The sequence below is a fragment of the Mastigoproctus giganteus genome, chromosome 1, assembly GCF_048544385.1.
Source record: "Mastigoproctus giganteus isolate SK-2022 chromosome 1, ASM4854438v1, whole genome shotgun sequence".
Taxonomy (NCBI): domain Eukaryota; kingdom Metazoa; phylum Arthropoda; class Arachnida; order Uropygi; family Thelyphonidae; genus Mastigoproctus; species Mastigoproctus giganteus.
Window position 1 is genome coordinate 39,255,684 of NC_143575.1, and position 18,420 is coordinate 39,274,103.

Sequence of the window (18,420 nt, forward strand, 5' to 3'; positions counted from 1 at the left end):
CCGTATTTGGTGGTGATGGGCTCGAACCCCGGTCTAATCAAGAAGCATGTGCTATGCACTGCTGCTCCTTCCCACCTGGCTACGGAGGCGTCACTGGAAGGTAGACAGTACAACTTCAGTAGTCGGAAAGAAAATCAAAAGCAAAGTGTCAGATATTCATTGTATGAAATGTCACTATTCCTAACTCAAGTTATCTCCTATTCCACATCTCATTTTTTTTAAAGCTAAGTAGTGGCCATATAAATACAAAATGAATGAACACACAGAGCCAACTATAATAATAAAAAGCCACTCTATTAAGATCTCATTCACAAATTGTGTATCATAGGAGGACAAGTAGAAGAATTTAAATATACAAACATGAAAGGAAAATGATATATAAATATCCTATATATGATGACTTTTCAGAAATGTAGGTAAGTAATGGTCTCTCCCTCCCCATCTCTCTCTTAACATTTATGGAGAGACAAGAATGAAGTGATTCATCATGACAAAGGTAAACTTTTTTTGCTGGTGCTGTATAAGCTTACTTCCTTGCATCATTTGCAAGAAAACAAGCTCATACTATTACTATCTGCGCACTTACATTTTGAGAAATACAATTATTTTCTTAAAATATTCATGTTTGTGCACATCTATATAATAATAAAGATATTCACAATACATTAAAAAAAAATGAAAATCAAGGATGAAAATAAAGTACAGAGTGATTCTAAATTATTCCGTGGCCTATAATTTTCAAATCGGAAACAACAAAATAAAACTGCTTATGGAACACGAAAGTGTAACTCAAAAAGTTTTATTTGGCAACGCTGTACTTGCTGCATTAATGCCTGGGAGATATTGATGGTATTACTTCAAAATGGCGACTGCTCAAGAGAAGGCAATGAGAGTACTTTGGTTTTTCAAAACAAAGTCCATTATCACAACGCAATGTCGTTACAGAACTCAGTATGGAAAAGATCCACCTTCAGATAATGCTATCCAATGTTGGTTAAAGAAGCAATTTCAAGAGACCGGTAGTGTTCCACACCGAACAGGAGAGGAAGACCGAGCACTTCGCAGGAAGATGTTGATCGAATTCATAAAGCGTTTTCTCGAAGCCCACAAAAATCAACTAGACAATCTTCTTTGCAGTTAGGTATATCACAAACGACTGTTTGGAGGGTTGTTCGTAACTGCCTTCACCTCCATGCCTACAAACTGCAGATTGTGTAGGCTTTAAAGCCGAATGATAAACCCCGCCATTTACAATTTTCCCAAGACATTTGTCAAACGTCGAAGCTGATTAAATTTACCTTCGGAGATGGAGATTTAGTAATGAAGCAACATTTTACTTATAAGGGAGGGTAAATCATCATAACTGCAAAATATGGGGATCAGAAAACCTTCACGCCATTCGAGAATTCGAAAGAGATAGTCCAAAGGTCAATGTCTGGTGTGCTTTGTCATGTTCAGAAGTTTTGGGGCCCTTTTTCTTTGTGGAAAAAACAGTGACAGTGGTAACCTACCTGGACATGCTACAGCTGTATCTGCTACCCCAGTTGGAAAATCATCAGTCAAATGTAGTGTTCCATCAAGATGGTGCATCGCCACATTGGGCTCTTATTGTCTGAGAATTTCTTGACGTGCATTTTCCTGTGCATGGTGGACTGATTTCATGGCCTCCACGCTCACCAGATCTCATGCTGTTTGATTCCTGTGGGGATACATGAAGGACATTGTGTACAAGAACCCTGTGACCTCCCTTGATGAATTGAAGCTCACAATTGTTGCTGCGATCGAAACAGTTACACTGCAAATGCTGGAGAACACTTGGAAGGAAATTGAATATCGCTTGGACATTTTACGTGCCACGAAAGGCACACATGTTGAAGTTGTTTAGCCTTCTGCAGTATTGATTCTATAGGTAATAAAGTTTTTTGAGTTACACTTTCATATTCCGTAAGTAGTTTTAATTTGTTGTTTCCGGTTTGAAAATCGGAAACAAAAATTGAATATTATAGGCCACGGAAACCCTGACGACAATTTTGAATCACACTGTACAATGAACAAGAATAGCACAAAAAAAAAAAAAAAAAAACAACAGGCAGAGGGGAGACTTACTAAACCATGGTGACCTTGTCTGAGCTTCCATAACTCTTTAAACCATGTATGCATCCTCTTCTGAAGGCCAATTACTACGGCAAAACAGTCATCAAGCTGTAACGTGTTTTCTTCTTCTGGATACATGGAAGCCTGTCTACAATAATAATAAAGAAACCTTACATTATGTTTTTCTTAATTTGCTATTTTACGGAAGTTACAAAATAAAGGTTGTTAAGCCTACAGTATCCTGTGATTTAGTTAGGAAACCAGGAAACACTTGTTAAGATTGAATTTCAATATCTGTAGGTTGTAATTTTCAGCATACATATATAAAGAAAAGTTGTTCCAAGCAGAAGTGTGAACGAAGAGTAGAGAAGTGAGATGTGAGTGGATGGCTGGTAGAACCACTACCTAATGGGTTTATAAGAAAACAGAAGTATTATTGATACTGTTTAACAAAAAAAAAAAAAAAAAAACACAATGCAATGGAAGCATTTGTATAAAAATTAAAAAACACAAATTTGAGCACTCGTGCCACTGGAAGTGGAATGAATCAAAGAGAAGGAAATCACTGAATAATCTCATTCTCTCTTCCCCAATCCCAAACAGGGTAAAAAAAAAGAAATTAGATAAGTTCTAGATATGAAAATCACATTCTATAAGACAGAATTTAGATTAATAACTGTGAGAAAAATATTGGTAACAGATCACTGGAGGTATACTGACTTTAGGCTTATGCTGATGTACATCTAATCCATGGATGATGCTGGTGCAATGCAACAGAGTATCAGTATGCACAGGAAGCTGATACTGAAGCTACATGTGATACATTTAGGCCAAGAAGAGTACACGTTAATGTTATTCCAAGTAGACAAATTTGTTTTTATCTACAGAGAATGGTACTCGTGAAAGGAAACAGAGGTCAAAGTATTGTTCTGTTAAAAATGACAGGACTGAGTTTTACTCTCAATGGAGAATAGTCTTCACTTCAGCATTTAAGAAGTATGAAGAATGCTGTTGAATTTTTGGTTATTTGTGTAGTACAAAGATTTCTGAATGAACAGGAAGAGTGTAATGTACTATTAAGGGCAAGTTGCTGATATAGATAAAGGGATGGTTGAGTGGGAGAAGACAGAGTCGCTATCAATGGGTACTGCTTTTCTTGGACTAATGTTATTAGTGGAGTTCCCCAGAGTTCAGTGTTGGGCACATTGTTGTTTTCTATATTCATTAATGATATGGATGAAGGCATATCAGGCTAAATGTCTGTTTGCAGTTGATATGAAGGCAAGGTAGTTAATCACAATAATCAGGTTATGCTATTGCAACAAAATCTAGTCAAATTAGGCAGATAGGCTGAAAAATGGCAACTGAAGCTTAATATTGACAAATGCAAAGCACTTCATAGAGATCTGATTGAAGTGTTTAAGGCTTTGAATGGATTGAATAAGCTAAATACTGATGGAATCCTTCCTCTTGTTCACACTGCACATCAGAAAGTTGTTCTGTTAATAAATTCTAAATCAGGTAAGCTAATTGCTTTGATACAGAATTTGGGTGATTTTCTCAATAAATAATAAACTTGCATGCACAGAATAAATGTTCATTATTGTACTCAGGAATTTTACAAAATGAGAGAGAGAGAGCGAAAGAAAGAAACTTTTTTTTCATATTTATTGTGGCTTTTCTGAAACAACAGTTTTTTCAATTGAATGCTTTTACTGTTTGGAATTTCATGTAAAAAATCCACTGAATATTTCAAAATTGTTACACTATAAATTTACAGTAAAGAGAACTAGTTGAAATCATTTCTTATTAAGCATAGCACTAACAAAAAATCATTCATAATCTAAATTTCATATATCAGTAGTAATTAGAACTCTTATACTGAATTCGACGACATTCTGATCCTTGAGGATGTCACAGACTTTCTCTCAGATATGCCAGACAAGCTGTACTGGCTACCTGGGAATCTAAAACGCCGATGGAACTGATAGTCGGGTGACATTCAAGTCAAGTAGACCCAATTTCGGCGAAGTCTGGATGGTCCGTGACAGCCAAATCCTCTGCTTGCACCTTCACGATGGTGGAACTGTTAGTCATCCTGGGTGTAACCTCCATGCACAAGCACATGTGGGTGACCATCCAGATATGAACCAATGTAAGCAGGGGTCGAGGTGTGGTGCCCACACCACATGGAGGAATGCCACCCCTCTGTGTTATCAGGCAATACTAGGTGGTAGATGACTCTCATCAACCGATTCAATACCACCACTTTGCTTAGTGGAGGCTTGAAGTGGTGAACCCATGTTTAGTCTCCAGAGCTAAGTTCCGGTCAACCCTTACCCATCTCTTCCATCATGCAATGTGACTGGTGACTTTTGAGGTTATGATGGACATCATGGCAAGATCCAATCTTCCTTACATTTCGAGGGAACAGCTCTAAAACAGTGTTCGCAGTCTGGCCACTAGTTAGTACACCGGAACGAACCTATTGGTAACTCTCTCTAGGAAGCTTCTGGATCAGCTAGTGTATAATCTTGCTATCTCTACTCTGCCAGATAGTGACTGGAGGGAGTCCGAGTAGTGTGTATGCGGGGGGTGGGGGCATTGTCGAGGTCACGTTATGTCAAGGATCTGGGATTCTTACGTCAAGGATTCTTACCATGTATACACCATATCCAAAAATTTCATTACTTCATACCGCATGTCACACCCACTTTTTCTTACTATTGAATACACCACAAATTATCTGCGAAAAGATCTAAACCTCCCAAAACACTTCCTAATTCATTTCACAAATATACATGGTCTCAATTCTAATCTCAACGATGTCCATTTCTACTTGCAGTCTGCCAAACCCCATGTACGTTTTCTGACAGAATCTCAGTTATCGGTTGATTCACCTACTGCTCATCTCAGTTGCCCAAATTATTCGCTGTATGATTCCTTTTGTCTTATTGTGTAAAATTCATCTGTTGTCTCTACCGTTCTCCCAACTCCATTAATCACTTGGAGCTCTTTGATTTCCTCTCTTTGCAACTTGACTTTCTCCAGTCCAACTTTCCTAACAGTGAGGTAATTTTCCTTGGTGATTTTAATGTTCACAACTCCAGCTGGCTTCTGTTTTCTAGTGACACAGACCCAGCTGGCCGAGATGCTGAGGCTTTTGCAATTACTAATGACCTTGCACAGATTGTCCATTTACCTATACGAATACCGGACAATCCTAACATTACAGCCAACAAGCTTGATCTTTTTTTCACAAACACCCCTTCTAAGTACACAGTCGAAGTGAAAGGTCCTTTAGGTACCTTAGATCACAACTTGGTGATTGTCTCTTCTCCAATGGAACCTTTATCTCATGGCTATTCCCAACCTCCTATTGTTTGCCATTACAAGAATGCAAAATGGGATGACCTACAAGATTTCTTTTCTTCTTTTTCTTGGTCGGATTACTGTTTCAAAACTTCTGATGTCAACGTTTGCTCAGATCGTGTCAGTGAAATTATTCTTGTAGGAATGGAATCCTTTATCCCACACTCCACTTTAAAATCTTGTCCTTTATCTAAACCTTGGTTTTCCGATAAATGTGCTAAGGCTGTTCAAAAGAAGAACGTTGCCTATCGTAATTGGCTTGTTTTTAATTCTTCAGTTTCATTTTCTTATTGAACAATTAAACTTTACACCAGCCGGTATTCAAATAAACAAATTCCAATCCTGCAACTAAAACACTTTATTCACAATAAAATAAAATAAAATACGAGCGTATAAAATGAAATTAAATGAAATTAAATAAAATATATAGTAGTCTAAAACTGATGTGATTTAATTTACAATAAAATACAAAAATATAAAATATATGAAATATGATGATAAAAGCGATAAAAACAGTTAATAAAATACCGTAACAACTGTAGCGTTCAGAGATAGCGATCTCCCTTCTCAACAGCATATTTCTGCTGTGCGGCACATCCTTAAATAGCAGATCCACGGCACTTCGTCACATGATTCCTCGGGAGCAAGGCTGGAATTTCCCATTTATAACCACAGTTTCAAAGAGGGGATGTAAGCGTACACCCTTGTCTCTATTAATGGAATTGCTAGCTGCCCCAATACGTAAACTCTCAAGCCATTTACACGGTCCCAGAACCCCTGTGCATGATCCGTGATGACAGCATCCTCCGGGGAGATTTGATGTTGCTTCTCCCAGAAATGTTCTGCCACCGCAGACTTCCCATAGTTTGCTGACTTTATTGCATTCATATGCTCCCCCAGACGGTCTTTCAGTACCCCCGAATTATTCGTGCAATGTGTTCTGAAAGGCCCGGATAGTAGGGAATGTATGCAGTGCTCACAGGGGCGAACGGCTCAGTGCGGGTGGACTCCGCTCCTCTAATAATTCTGTCCAACACCCTCTGGGGGTAGCTGCATTTCTTGAGGTCTGCCGTGACACGAATAATTTCGTTGCTTCTGTCCTCGGAGGTGCTACAGTGGGACCACACCCTGTCTACTAAAGCCTTGACAACACTACACTTGTGTTGGCTGGCTTGTGCCAAGGTATAATCAGTATATTGACCTTGGCACATGGGCTTTCTAAACACCTTGGTCTTGAGCCTACAACCATCCCTAATAACCAACACGGGTTCCCTCTGCTTCCACCTCCGAAGTAAATTTAATAAAAGGGGAGAAGCTGTTAAGTACATCAAGTATCTGATCCTCCCTCCCCTTTTGTATAATGGTGAATGTGTCATCAACCAATCTTTTCGATTTACGCATTGGAAATTCTAAACCCTCAAAAATTCTAACTTCCAACTAGGAAGCAGAGGTGAAAGCAGAGGGAACCCTACCATTCCTCGACATGTTGGTTATTAGGGATGGTTGTAGGCTCAAGACCAAGGTGTTTAGAAAGCCCATGTGCCGAGGTCAATATACTCATTATACCTCGGCACAAGCTAGCCAACACAAGGGTAGTGTTGTCAAGGCTTTAGTAGATAGGGTGTAATCCCATTGTAGCACCTCCGAGGACAGAGACAACAAAATTATTTGTGTCACGGCAGACCTCAAGAAATGCGGATACCCCCAGAGGGTGTTGGACGGAATTATTAGAGGAGTGGAGTCCACCCGTACTGAGCCGTTCGCCCCTGTGAGCACTGCATACATTCCCTACTATCCGGGCCTTTCAGACCACATTGCACGAATAATTCGGGAGTGCCAGATACGTTGTGTGCAACTCCCGGGACGAAGGTTGTACACAGTGATATCTTGTGTCCAAGACCCCATAACGAAAGTAGGGTGGTATACGAAATTAAATGCCCGGATTGTGGGGTGTATTATGTAGGTGAGACGGGGCGACGACTGAAAGACCGTCTGTGGGAGCATGTGAATGCAATAAAGTCCGCAAACTATGGGAAGTCTGCGGTGGCAGAACATTTCTGGGAGAAGCAACATCAAATCTCCCCGGAGGATGCTGTCATCACGGATCATGCACAGGGGTTCTGGGACCGTAAATGGCTTGAGAGTTTACGTATTGGGGCAGCTAGCAATTCCATTAATAGAGACAAAGGTGTACGCTTACATCCCCTCTTTGAAACCGTGGTTCTTGGGTGAGATGAACGGATGATCAGCTAGCGTGCTCCCGGGCCATTTCCGGTGCATAAATGGGAAAATCCGGCCTTACTCCCGAGGAACCATATGACGAAGTACCGTGGATCTGCTATTTAAGGATGTGCCGCACAGCAGAAATATGCTGTTGAGAAAGGAGATCACTATCTCCGAAAGCTACAGTTGTTATGGTATTTTATTAACTGTTTTTATCGCTTTTATCATCATATTTTATATTTTTGTATTTTATTGTAAATTAAATCACATCAGTTTTAGACTACTATAAATTTTATTTTATTTCATTTAATACGCTCGTATTTTACTTTATTTTATTGTAAAGTGTTTTAGTTGCAGGATTGGAATTTGTTTATTTGAATACTGGCTGGTGTAAAGTTTAATTGTTCAATATGAATTGTCCCAGCCTTGTAGGCCTATTTAGAGTTTCATTTTCTGCCTACACCAAAGCTTGCAACAATTGTAAAGCAGTTATTAATCGGTCCAAACTAGATTTTGAACAGGCTAAGAGTAGAAAACTTGCTTCTTGCCCTAACGGTAGCCGAGCATTCTGGTCTCTTGCCAAAGCTATTGGCCGCAACTTTTGCCCATCTCTGCTCCCACCTCTGTCCAAACCAGATGGTTCTGTTGTCACTTCAGCCAAAGATAAAGCTGACCTGCTAGCATTCCATTTTTCTTCCAACTTGTGTATTAATGATCTTTGTAAAACACCTCCCACCATTCCCAACATGCTCCATTCAATGTCCCCTGTGGTCTTCCGTTCAAAAGGATGTGAGAAGGATTTTGATGAATCTTGATGCTAAGAAAGCTCCAGGTCCCGATGGTATTTCTCCACTTGTTCTCAAAACCTGTGCTGCTGAACTTACTCCTGTTCTTTGTCACCTTTTTTCACTTTCTTATTCCAGAGGTGTTTTTCCTTCTGCTTGGAAGTTTGCTCATATCCAGCCAGTTCCTAAAAGGGGTGACAAATCCCTCCCATCCAATTATTGTCACATTGCAATTACTTCTACTCTTTCTAAAGTAATGGAGAAATCAATTAATTGCCAACTCAAACTACCTGGAAACCTTCCATCTGATCAACGATCGCCAGTATGGATTCCGTCAGTATCGATCCACTGGTGATATTCTGGCTTATGTTACCCATTTATGGACTAATTCAATGGAAAAGTTTTGTGAAACACAAGCAGTTGCTCTTGACATCTCAAAGGCTTTCAATTGTGTTTGGCATAAAGGTCTTCTAAACAAGCTTCCATTTTATGGTTTGCCAACTGTTTTTTGTAATTGGTTATCCAGTTTTCTCTCTGATTGCTCACTGAGGGTGAGGTAGATGGCTCTCTGTCTTCTAACTTCTCCAGTAATTAGTATTAGTATTAGTAACGGCCGCGTGGTGCAAGAAAGCCTATGGCTTATGCTGCACCAGCCAAAAAAAAAAAAAATTTAAAAAATAAAATAAAATAATAATAATCCGAACAAAACAATGATAAAAACAAAAAAAAAATAAATAAATAAAATAAATAACTAAATAATAATAATTAATAAATAAAAAAAATAAAATAAAATAAAAAGGAAATTAAACCTATCATCCTATGCACTTCCCTTACCCGAAAGTACTATCCAGATGACCTTTGAATTTCCCCAAACTGTCGGCCTCTACCACCCATGAAGGCAACTTATTCCAGTAATTTATAATGCCAGTGTCCCCCAAGGTTCAGTTCTTTCCCACACTCTTTTCCTCTTTGTATATTAATGACCTTCTTCCATTGACTGGAAATCCTATTCATAGTTTTGCCAATGATAGCACATTGCATTCCACTTTCCATTTTGAGAAACCTTGTCCTGCTCAATCAGCTTCAACTTCTCGAAAATCTGCTACCAATTCCTTAAATGCCGATCTCCAGGTAATTCTCCAGTGGGGCAAAGACAACTTAGTTGATTTCAATCCTTCTCAAACTCAGTCTTGTCTTATATCTAGAAAAAAGGATTCTTCTGCTCCTATGCTTATTTTTGGTGACACTCTGATTTCTAGGAAAAATTATATCTCTTTTGGGGATTACCCTGACTGCTAATCTCTCTTGGCACAAGCACATTACAAATATTGTTTCTTCTGAATCAAAAAAAAAAAAAAAACTTGGTTTTCTCTTTCGCTCTCAGCGTTACTTTTCTTTCTTCCAAACAGCTGTTCACTCCTGCCACGAAATCTGCCCTACCATGGAATACTGTTCCCAAATCTGGGGTGGTGCCCCCAAAACATCTCTCAGGCTTCTTGATTCCCATCAAAAGAGGGCAGTTAGGTTAATTAATGACTCATCTCTAACACAGTCTCTGCACTTGCTGTCTCACAGGTGTACTGTTTCTGCTGCATGCCTCTTCTACAAATATTTCCATGGGCTGAATTAGCTTCTATAATTCCCGTTCTCTCTTTCAAAACAGTCCGAACATGTGCTGCCACCAGCCAACATCCATTTACCGTCCAACTTCAAACTCACAGAACCAACTTTTCATCTTCCTCCATACGTATTTCCTGAAAATTATAGTCTACAGAAGCTCAAGTTCAATGTCAACAAATATCTTCTTTTGTCTTCTCAACCTTCAACCCAAGCACTTTACTAAGTACTATAGGTTCTAAAAATGTTTGGGGTTTTGAGATAAAAAAAAAAAAAAAAGAATTACAAATTTTCTTATAAATTGTAGTCATCTGAATAACAGTATGAAAAAGAAAATTTAAGCTTTGTTACTCACTCTTTTTCCTGTTCAACTGTAGGTTCTAGATTAAAAAAAAAAAAAAAAAAATGCAAATGTTATTTATTTAAATTTTATCATTTAAACAACATTTAAATGGTAAAATATTTTAACATACATGTATACAAAGTATATCTAAATAATATATAGATATTGTCAATAAACAGGTAAAAATAACTAGTATTTATTAGAATTTTTGCTATTAAAAAAATAATGATAATAACATCTTAAAATTTTTTAGCTATGACCAACTAATTTTGAAAACTGCTTCCACTAGTTCAATAGCTAAAGGCTGTAACAATTACCTCTTGGATTCCTGGGTACAAAAAGTACCAATGTGTAGAAAAATATGCTTTTTTGGCTTAAAGGATGATAACTGCTCTACAACATCATCAACTTTTGCCTCTGGTAGACCAATCCACCTATCCTTTTTACAAAAGTTATTTCCTGTTTACCTGACAACAGAGTCACTGACTACAGCTACTTCTTGTAAGACCAACCCATTGTGTCATGTGTTCGAATGCAGTCTCCAGCAATATTCTCAGTTGTTAGTCCAGAATTCAGTGATCAACTTTTAGCCTAGAATTCATTTAAAATGTGAAAGCTAAACAATGAGCACATAGAAGGAGTTAACAGTTTAAGAGTGTTATAATTGGATGTTATGTGGGCAAATGTCTGTGAATACTACCGCTCCAGAATATTCCCAAGTTGGCAACTGGTGGTGTGCTGAAGACATGGAAGTGACACTGAGTCCAAGAATTACGAAGCTAAGCACAAAATATTAACTGATAGCAGCTGATGCACTTTGAGATCGCTGGTTAATTCACCTTACCATCAGACCATAAAGAATTTCTGTTTGGAGATGCAAGCAGCCATGGGAAAACCTGTAAGTGTTTCCATGATATGCAGAGAGCTACAATCCATGAACTTTCACAGAAGTGCTGCAGCCTACACACCTCTAATAATAAAATAAAATACACCATTAATTGGCTTGATAAATATAGATTGTGAATCAATGAAAATTGGTCCATTGGATGGATGAACCACATTACATGTTCTTACAGTCTGACAGATATGTTCAGGTATGGAAGATACCTGGAGAACACCAACTAAGTGTATTCTACCTGTCATGTTAGGAGCTATCATGGTCTGGAGGGAGGGAGGGAGGTCTGCTCATGATAAGGACTAGATCCATTGATTGCAGTGCATGGAATCACAAATGCTGTAACCTATATCAATGTTCGGGACAATTCTGTATCCTATGTATGGTAAATTTTACAGAAATGGGCTCTTACACCTTCTAACACAATAACAATCCATATCACAAAGTAAGGACTGTGAACGTGTAGTTTGAAAAGAATAAAGTTGAAACATTGCAGTGACCAGCACAAAGCCCCAACCTCAACTTAAACAATAGTCAAACGTAGGCTAACATGCTATTAAGTTCTTTGAAAAAAGATGTTTTGTTCATAATTACAAGTGTCCCGTGCATTTTGATAGGACAGTATATGTACTCATTCTTTTGCAGTGATTTCTATGTGTAGCAGAGCCTGTGTGATCAGAATTTATAACTGGATGTAGTCCCAAAATTTTTTTCATGAGTGGTAAGGTAGTGGTCTATTTACGAAAATATATAGAGGGGGTCCCCGGTATCCGAGTCCCTGCAGTTACAAGAATTTGAAAATTAAAGCTTGAGAAAATTGACCAAGCAATTGAATATTTTTTGTGAGAATGATCTTCATGATCGTGCAACAAATGTTAAGCGTGAAGTTAACAACGTAACTAAATGCTACGACACAATTTTATCCTAAAAAATACTACAAAAAAAAAAAAAAAAAAAAAAAAAAACACGAACAACTCTGGATTTATTCTTTATTCATACAACTAAAAAATAGTGTAACTTCAATGAACTTTACTTACCCTTACATTGTGTAACATATTATAATAAAAAAATGTCTAATAAAATAATTTTCTCATTTTTCAGTTCCTTCATCCATTTTTTACTATGTAAAAGTACATAATAAACATTACTATATAATATCAGTGTAGATACACCATATCTACACATCCTTCACAATGAGTTGCCCATGTATTGCACTACCTCGAATAAGTAACACTTCACTTGCAATACCAGGGTACCTGCCCACACACTAATGAAAAGCCAACTAGCTTTGAAATGGTGCCGTCTGGGTGGTGCTGCTCACCAACAATAAGTAACAATAGTTTTTTCTATTAGTGAAGCATTACTTATTCAATGTAGTGCAACATATCGGCAACTCGTTATGAAGGATGAACACAATATGAGATAAAGATGAAATGATGCTTTTCACACTACTATCGTAGTTTTTCAGGAGTTGTCTATGGTGTACTACACTGATATTATATAGAATCTTAAACTCTTAAAATATTACGCCTAGTTGCATTTAGTTTTATTTAAATAATAAACATTATGAAAATTGGTTCTCATTTTAAGTGGAATTTTCTGGAACCAATTATCCTCGGATAACGAGGATCGCCTGTACATAGTTATTTAAGCCTCCATTGGAGCTACCCTTAAACAGAATACATGTGATCATATGGTGTCTTGCAAATGGCATTTTTAAGGAAATTTAATTTTTAGCTTTTTTGTTGAATTGAAAATGCTGTTCTATTAATCAGCATTTACATAATTTATTCCACTTTTCTTTCTTTGAAAATTCCTCGGAACTGTATGTATTTTATTCATCTTCTATTACCCCCACTCAATTTCTGGCTTTTCATAATAAAAAAATGCTCCTTGAAAAAAAAAAGGACAATTTTTAAAAAAATGCACATAATAATAGTAGTAGTAATAGTAACAGAGTCATGTGATGCAAGAAAGCAAGCATATGAGCTTATGTAGCATCAGTCAAAAAAAAAAAAAAAATTCACACATCCGTTCCCTCTAAAAGGTTGTCCAGTTCCTCCTTAAATTTATTTAACCTATTAACTTCCACAACGACAGATGGAAGTTTGTTCCAGCAATTAACCACCCACTGGCTAAAAGCAAATTTCCACACATCTATTCTACAGCTGTCTTTCCTCAATTTCAATTTATGTCCCCTTAGGTTCTTGATCTGATCAAGAGGAAGAATCCCATCAGAATTCAGCATGCTCAACCCATTCAAAGTCTTATACACCTCTATCAGGTCACCTTGCAGGTGCCTGGTCTCCAGCCACTACAATTTGCAGAACTTAAGCCTCTCTTGGTAAGTGTACCCCTTTGTTCCCCTCACCAATCTTGTTGCCCTTCTTTATATTTGTTCTAGCAACTCTACATCCTTCCTAAAATGGGGCCTCCAGACCTGTATACAGTACTCAAGGTGTGGCCTTATACAAAGGGATAATGACCTCCTTTTCCCTGCTAGCAAAATTCCTGTATATCATTGACAAAACCCCATAACCTGCTCTCGAAGCCTCTCTGCATTGCTCAGAAAACTTCATATCTGACACAATTACTCACAGGTCTTTTTAATTTTCTACCACCCTAAGTGTTATACAGTTGGTACATTCCTCTGGGGTTACTTCTACCAATATGCAGTACTTGGAATTTGTCAATGTTAAACTTCAGTTGCCACTTCTCAGCCCATCTGCCCAAATTTTCTAGATCCTGTTGCAGTAGCACACTGCCATTACTGTCATTAACAACCCTGCCAACCTTTGTATCATCTGGAAACTTCGACACTAAGCCTGATATACCTTCATCAATGTCACTGATAATTTGTCAGGCTGAGTCAAATTATATGCTGTTGGTACAGTTATATTACTCATAATTTGCACCCAAACTACCTTTCGGGGTGGGTAGGTGGATGGATGGAGGAACAAATTATGGTAGCTAGATGAGTAGTGTCTGTACACTTCCAATAAAATATATTTGGCCATGTGGCATCTGTCAGATGCCAAAAAACCATTCTTAACTCAGGTAAATTGGAATGAAAACAGAAATACCATAATTTAAAGACTATTGATGGAGAAGTTATACAGAAGGATTTGATTATATTCCAAAAAAAAAAAATTTAATTTAGAAAAAGTGGCATCAGTCACGACCATCCTAGGGTTAATAATAAATAACTACCAACAATAAAACACATCCTTATTTTTATTATTACAAATCGCCCCCTTATTCAAAAAGTGGGAGATTAATACTATAAATAAATGCACATTAAGTGCAAAAAAATTTGCATACAAATAATATTTTATTGTAAATGAAAAATTTAAAAATGTCCAACTTGCACCAAGGCTTGAGGAATGTACCTAAGACCAATCTGAAACAAATGATACAGGAGAGCTGGTAGGGGTAAGAGAATGAATGCAAATAAATAGTTACAGTTTAGCCAGAACTCTGAAGTGTCAGAGAATGATTTCCATATTCTAAAACATATCCCAAAATATTCCTTTCATTGTTGCGGCTGTCATAGACATTATCTCAGGTACAACAAGCTGGGCTTGTTAACTTGGAGTCTAAAACACTGAGAAGACTGATATTCGGATGACACTTGAGTCAAGTGGACTGAATTCTAGTAAAGTTTGGTTGTTCTGCGGCAACCAAATCCTCTGCTTGCACCTTCATGATGATGAGACTCTTAGTAATCCTTAGGTATAACCCCTGTATGCAAGTCCTGAAATATGCTCCTAGGATACTTGAGGTGACTACCCAGGTGTAAATCAACATAAACAGTGGTTGAGTTGTGACATCCATAGCACACAGAGGAATGTCCCCCTCTGTGTTACCAGGCAATACTAAGGCCTCCGTAGCCGAGTGGGCAGGAGCGGGAGTGCAGTAGCACATGCTCTTTGAGTAGACTGGGGTTCAAACCCCTGACTGCTGAATATGGTCGATCTGCCAACCCGCACTGGACCAGCGTGGCAGATTATGGTCCATTTCCCTCAACATGAATTGTTGAGGAGGCTTCCATCCTGTAGTGGGTTGATAATGGCTGCACTTTACTTTACTTTTTTACTAGGTGGTAGATGACTCATCAACTTGTGCAATACCACCACTTTGCTTACTGGAAGCATGAAGTGGTGAAACTCATGTTTAATCTCCAGAGCAAAAACGATGAGGGGGACGTGTATGAAGTAATCAGATTTTTGGATATGACGTACACACTCCAGAAACACTCTATGAACATTGTGGCAAGATCCAATCTTCCTTACATTTCAAGGGTACAGCTCTAAAATGGTGTTCACAGGCCAACCACTAGATAGTCTACCGGACTGAACCTATTGGTAACTCTCTAGGAGGCATCCAGATCAGTTAGTGTATTATCTTGCTGCCTCTAATCTGCCAGATAGTAACTGGAGGGAGTCTGATAGTGTGAACGTAGGGGGAGGTGGGCACTGTCGAGGCCACATTATGTCAAGGAGCTGGGTATATTTCTGCTGTGTGTACGACACATCCAAAAATCTGATTACTTCATACATGTCCCCCTCATCTTTTTTTACTACTGATTGCATCATGAATATTCAAACTAACAGAACAAACTTATCTGCAAAAAAATCTAAACTTTCCAAAGAATTCCTTGTTCATTTCATAAATATATGTGGTCTCAGTTCCAATCTCAATGATGTCCATTTCCACTTACAGTCTGCCAAGCCCCACATACTTTTCCTGATAGGAAAAGCAAGTGGTTGAATCAACCACTGGTCATTTCAGTTGTCTTAAATATTCAGTGTATGTTTCGTTTTGCTTCAAAAAGGTAATACATGTACAAGTTTGCTCTGCTAATTCCCTGTGAGGGACTTAGTAATTTGGAATCTCTTCTTTTTGATTTTCTGTGGCTTAAAATCTCTCTACCCTATTTTGTCTAATTCATCTGTTGCCTCTATCGTTCTCCCAACTCTGATAATCACTTGGAACTCTTTCTCTCTCTTCAAAACTTGACTTACTTTCCCAGCAGTGAGGTAATTTTCCTTGGTGACTTTATTGTTTGCAACCCCAGCTAGCTTCCGTTTTCTAGTCAAACAGACCCAGCTGGTTGGGTTGGTGAGGTTTTTGCAATTACTAATGACCTCACATATTGTCCATTTACTTACCAGAATGCAAGACAATCCTGACCACACAGCCAACACCCTTGATCTTTTTTGTACAAATTACCCTTCCAAGTACACAGTTGAGGTGAGTGATTCTCTATGCACCTCAGATCAAAACTTGGTGTGGCCTCTTCTCCAACAGAGCCTTTCTCTCATGCTAATCTCAACCTAGTATTGTTTTGCCAAAATGGGACAATTTGCAAAATTTCTATTCTTCTTTTTCTTGGTTGGATTACAGTTTTAAATCTTCTGATGTCAATGTTTGCTCAGATCGTGTCAGTGAAATTATTCTTGTAGGGGTGAAATCCTTTATTCCACACACCCACCTTAAAATCTTGTCCTTTATCTAAACCTTTGTTTTTCTAAGTGTGCTAAGGCTGTTCCAGATAAGAATGTTGCATATTGCAATTGATTTGCATCCAAATCTCCAGGTTCATTTTTTGCATCCACAAAAGCTCAAATCAATTGTAAAGCAGTTATTAATCAGTCCAAACTAGATTTAACAGGCTAAAAGTAGACTTGCTTTTTGTCCAAATGGTAGTAGAGCATTCTGGTCTCTTGCCAAAGCATTATTGCTGCAACTTTTGCGTATCCCTATTTCCATCTCAGTTAAAGATAAAGTCGACCTGCTAGCATCCGACTTTTCTTCTAATGTACTGATCTTGGTAAACCACTTCCTACCATTCCCAGCACACTACATTCAATGCCTCCTGTGGTCTTCCATCAAAAAGACGTCAGAAGAATTATGAACGATTTTGATGCCAAGAAAGCACCAGGTCCTAATGGTACTTCTCAACTTGTTCTCAAAACCTGTGCTCCAGAGCTTACTTCCATTCTGTGTTGCCTTTTTTACATTTTCTTATTCCACTGGCTTTTTCCATCTGCTTGGAAAAATGCTCATATCCAGCCAGTTCCTAAAAACAGGTGACAAATCCCTTCCATCAAATTATCATCCCATTGCACTTCTATTTTTTCTAAAAATAATGGAGAAATCCATTAACTGCTAACTCCTAAACAATCTAGAAAATTTCCATCTGATCAAAGTTTGTTCCAGCAACCAGCGGGTAGTTGATTGCTGGAATAAACTTCCATCTGTCATTGTAGAAGTCGATAGCTTAAATAAATTCAAGGCAGAACTAGACAAACATTTGGAATGAATGGATGGGTGAAATGGGAAGGTGGTTTTTTTTTTTTTTTGGCTGATGCTCTATAAGCTTGCTTTCTTGCATCATGTGCCTCTACTAATGCTAATGATTGCCAGTATGAATTTCATCACTGTCGATCCACTAGCGATATGATTGCTTATGTTACCCATTTGATTGCTTATGTTACCCATTTGATTGCTTATGTTACCCAACCGAAAGAGCAAGCTGGCTTTAGGATAGGATTCTCAACTATGGATCACCTTCACGTAATATCACAGCTAATGGAGAAAGCAAATGAATATAAAACACAATTATGCCTGGCATTTGTGGATTATGAAAAGGCATTTGACTACATACAGCATAAGACAATGTTTCGGGCACTGGAAAGACAAGGCATAGATACTCCATATATTATGATTTTGAAAAAAATATATGAGAGTGCTACATCCTTTATTAGACTAGACAAAGACAGCAGCAAATTTAAAATCGAGAAAGGAGTTCGACAAGGAGACACAATATCTCCGAAGCTGTTTACTGCTGCCCTTGAGGAAGCTTTCAGAAGATTAGACTGGTCGCAGAAAGGAGTCAATGTGAACGGAGAGTACTTAAACCATTTACGATTTGCAGATGACATTGTGGTCATAAGCCATGATCCCAAAGAATTAGAAGAAAATCTTAATCAGTTATGCACAGTTAGTAAGGATTTTGGACTAAAGATGAATATGGCTAAAACAAAAGTAATGATGAACAAGTATGCCACGGAAAGGGAAATAATGAT

General features: G+C 38.0%; 1 protein-coding gene across 3 annotated transcripts in view; it reads right to left on the minus strand.

Moving 5' to 3' along the window:
- The window catches only part of LOC150090720 (uncharacterized), a 97,211-nt gene that overhangs the window by 41,316 nt on the left and 37,475 nt on the right, over positions 1-18,420 (minus strand). For all 3 annotated transcript variants that reach the window (XM_090379669.1, XM_090379660.1, XM_090379678.1), the window contains exons 3-4: positions 10,447-10,471; positions 2,107-2,242 (exon numbers count right to left, since the gene is read on the minus strand). In XM_090379669.1, coding sequence (XP_090235795.1) covers positions 2,107-2,242; positions 10,447-10,471 — 161 coding nt within the window. The remainder of the gene's footprint in view (positions 1-2,106; positions 2,243-10,446; positions 10,472-18,420) is intronic.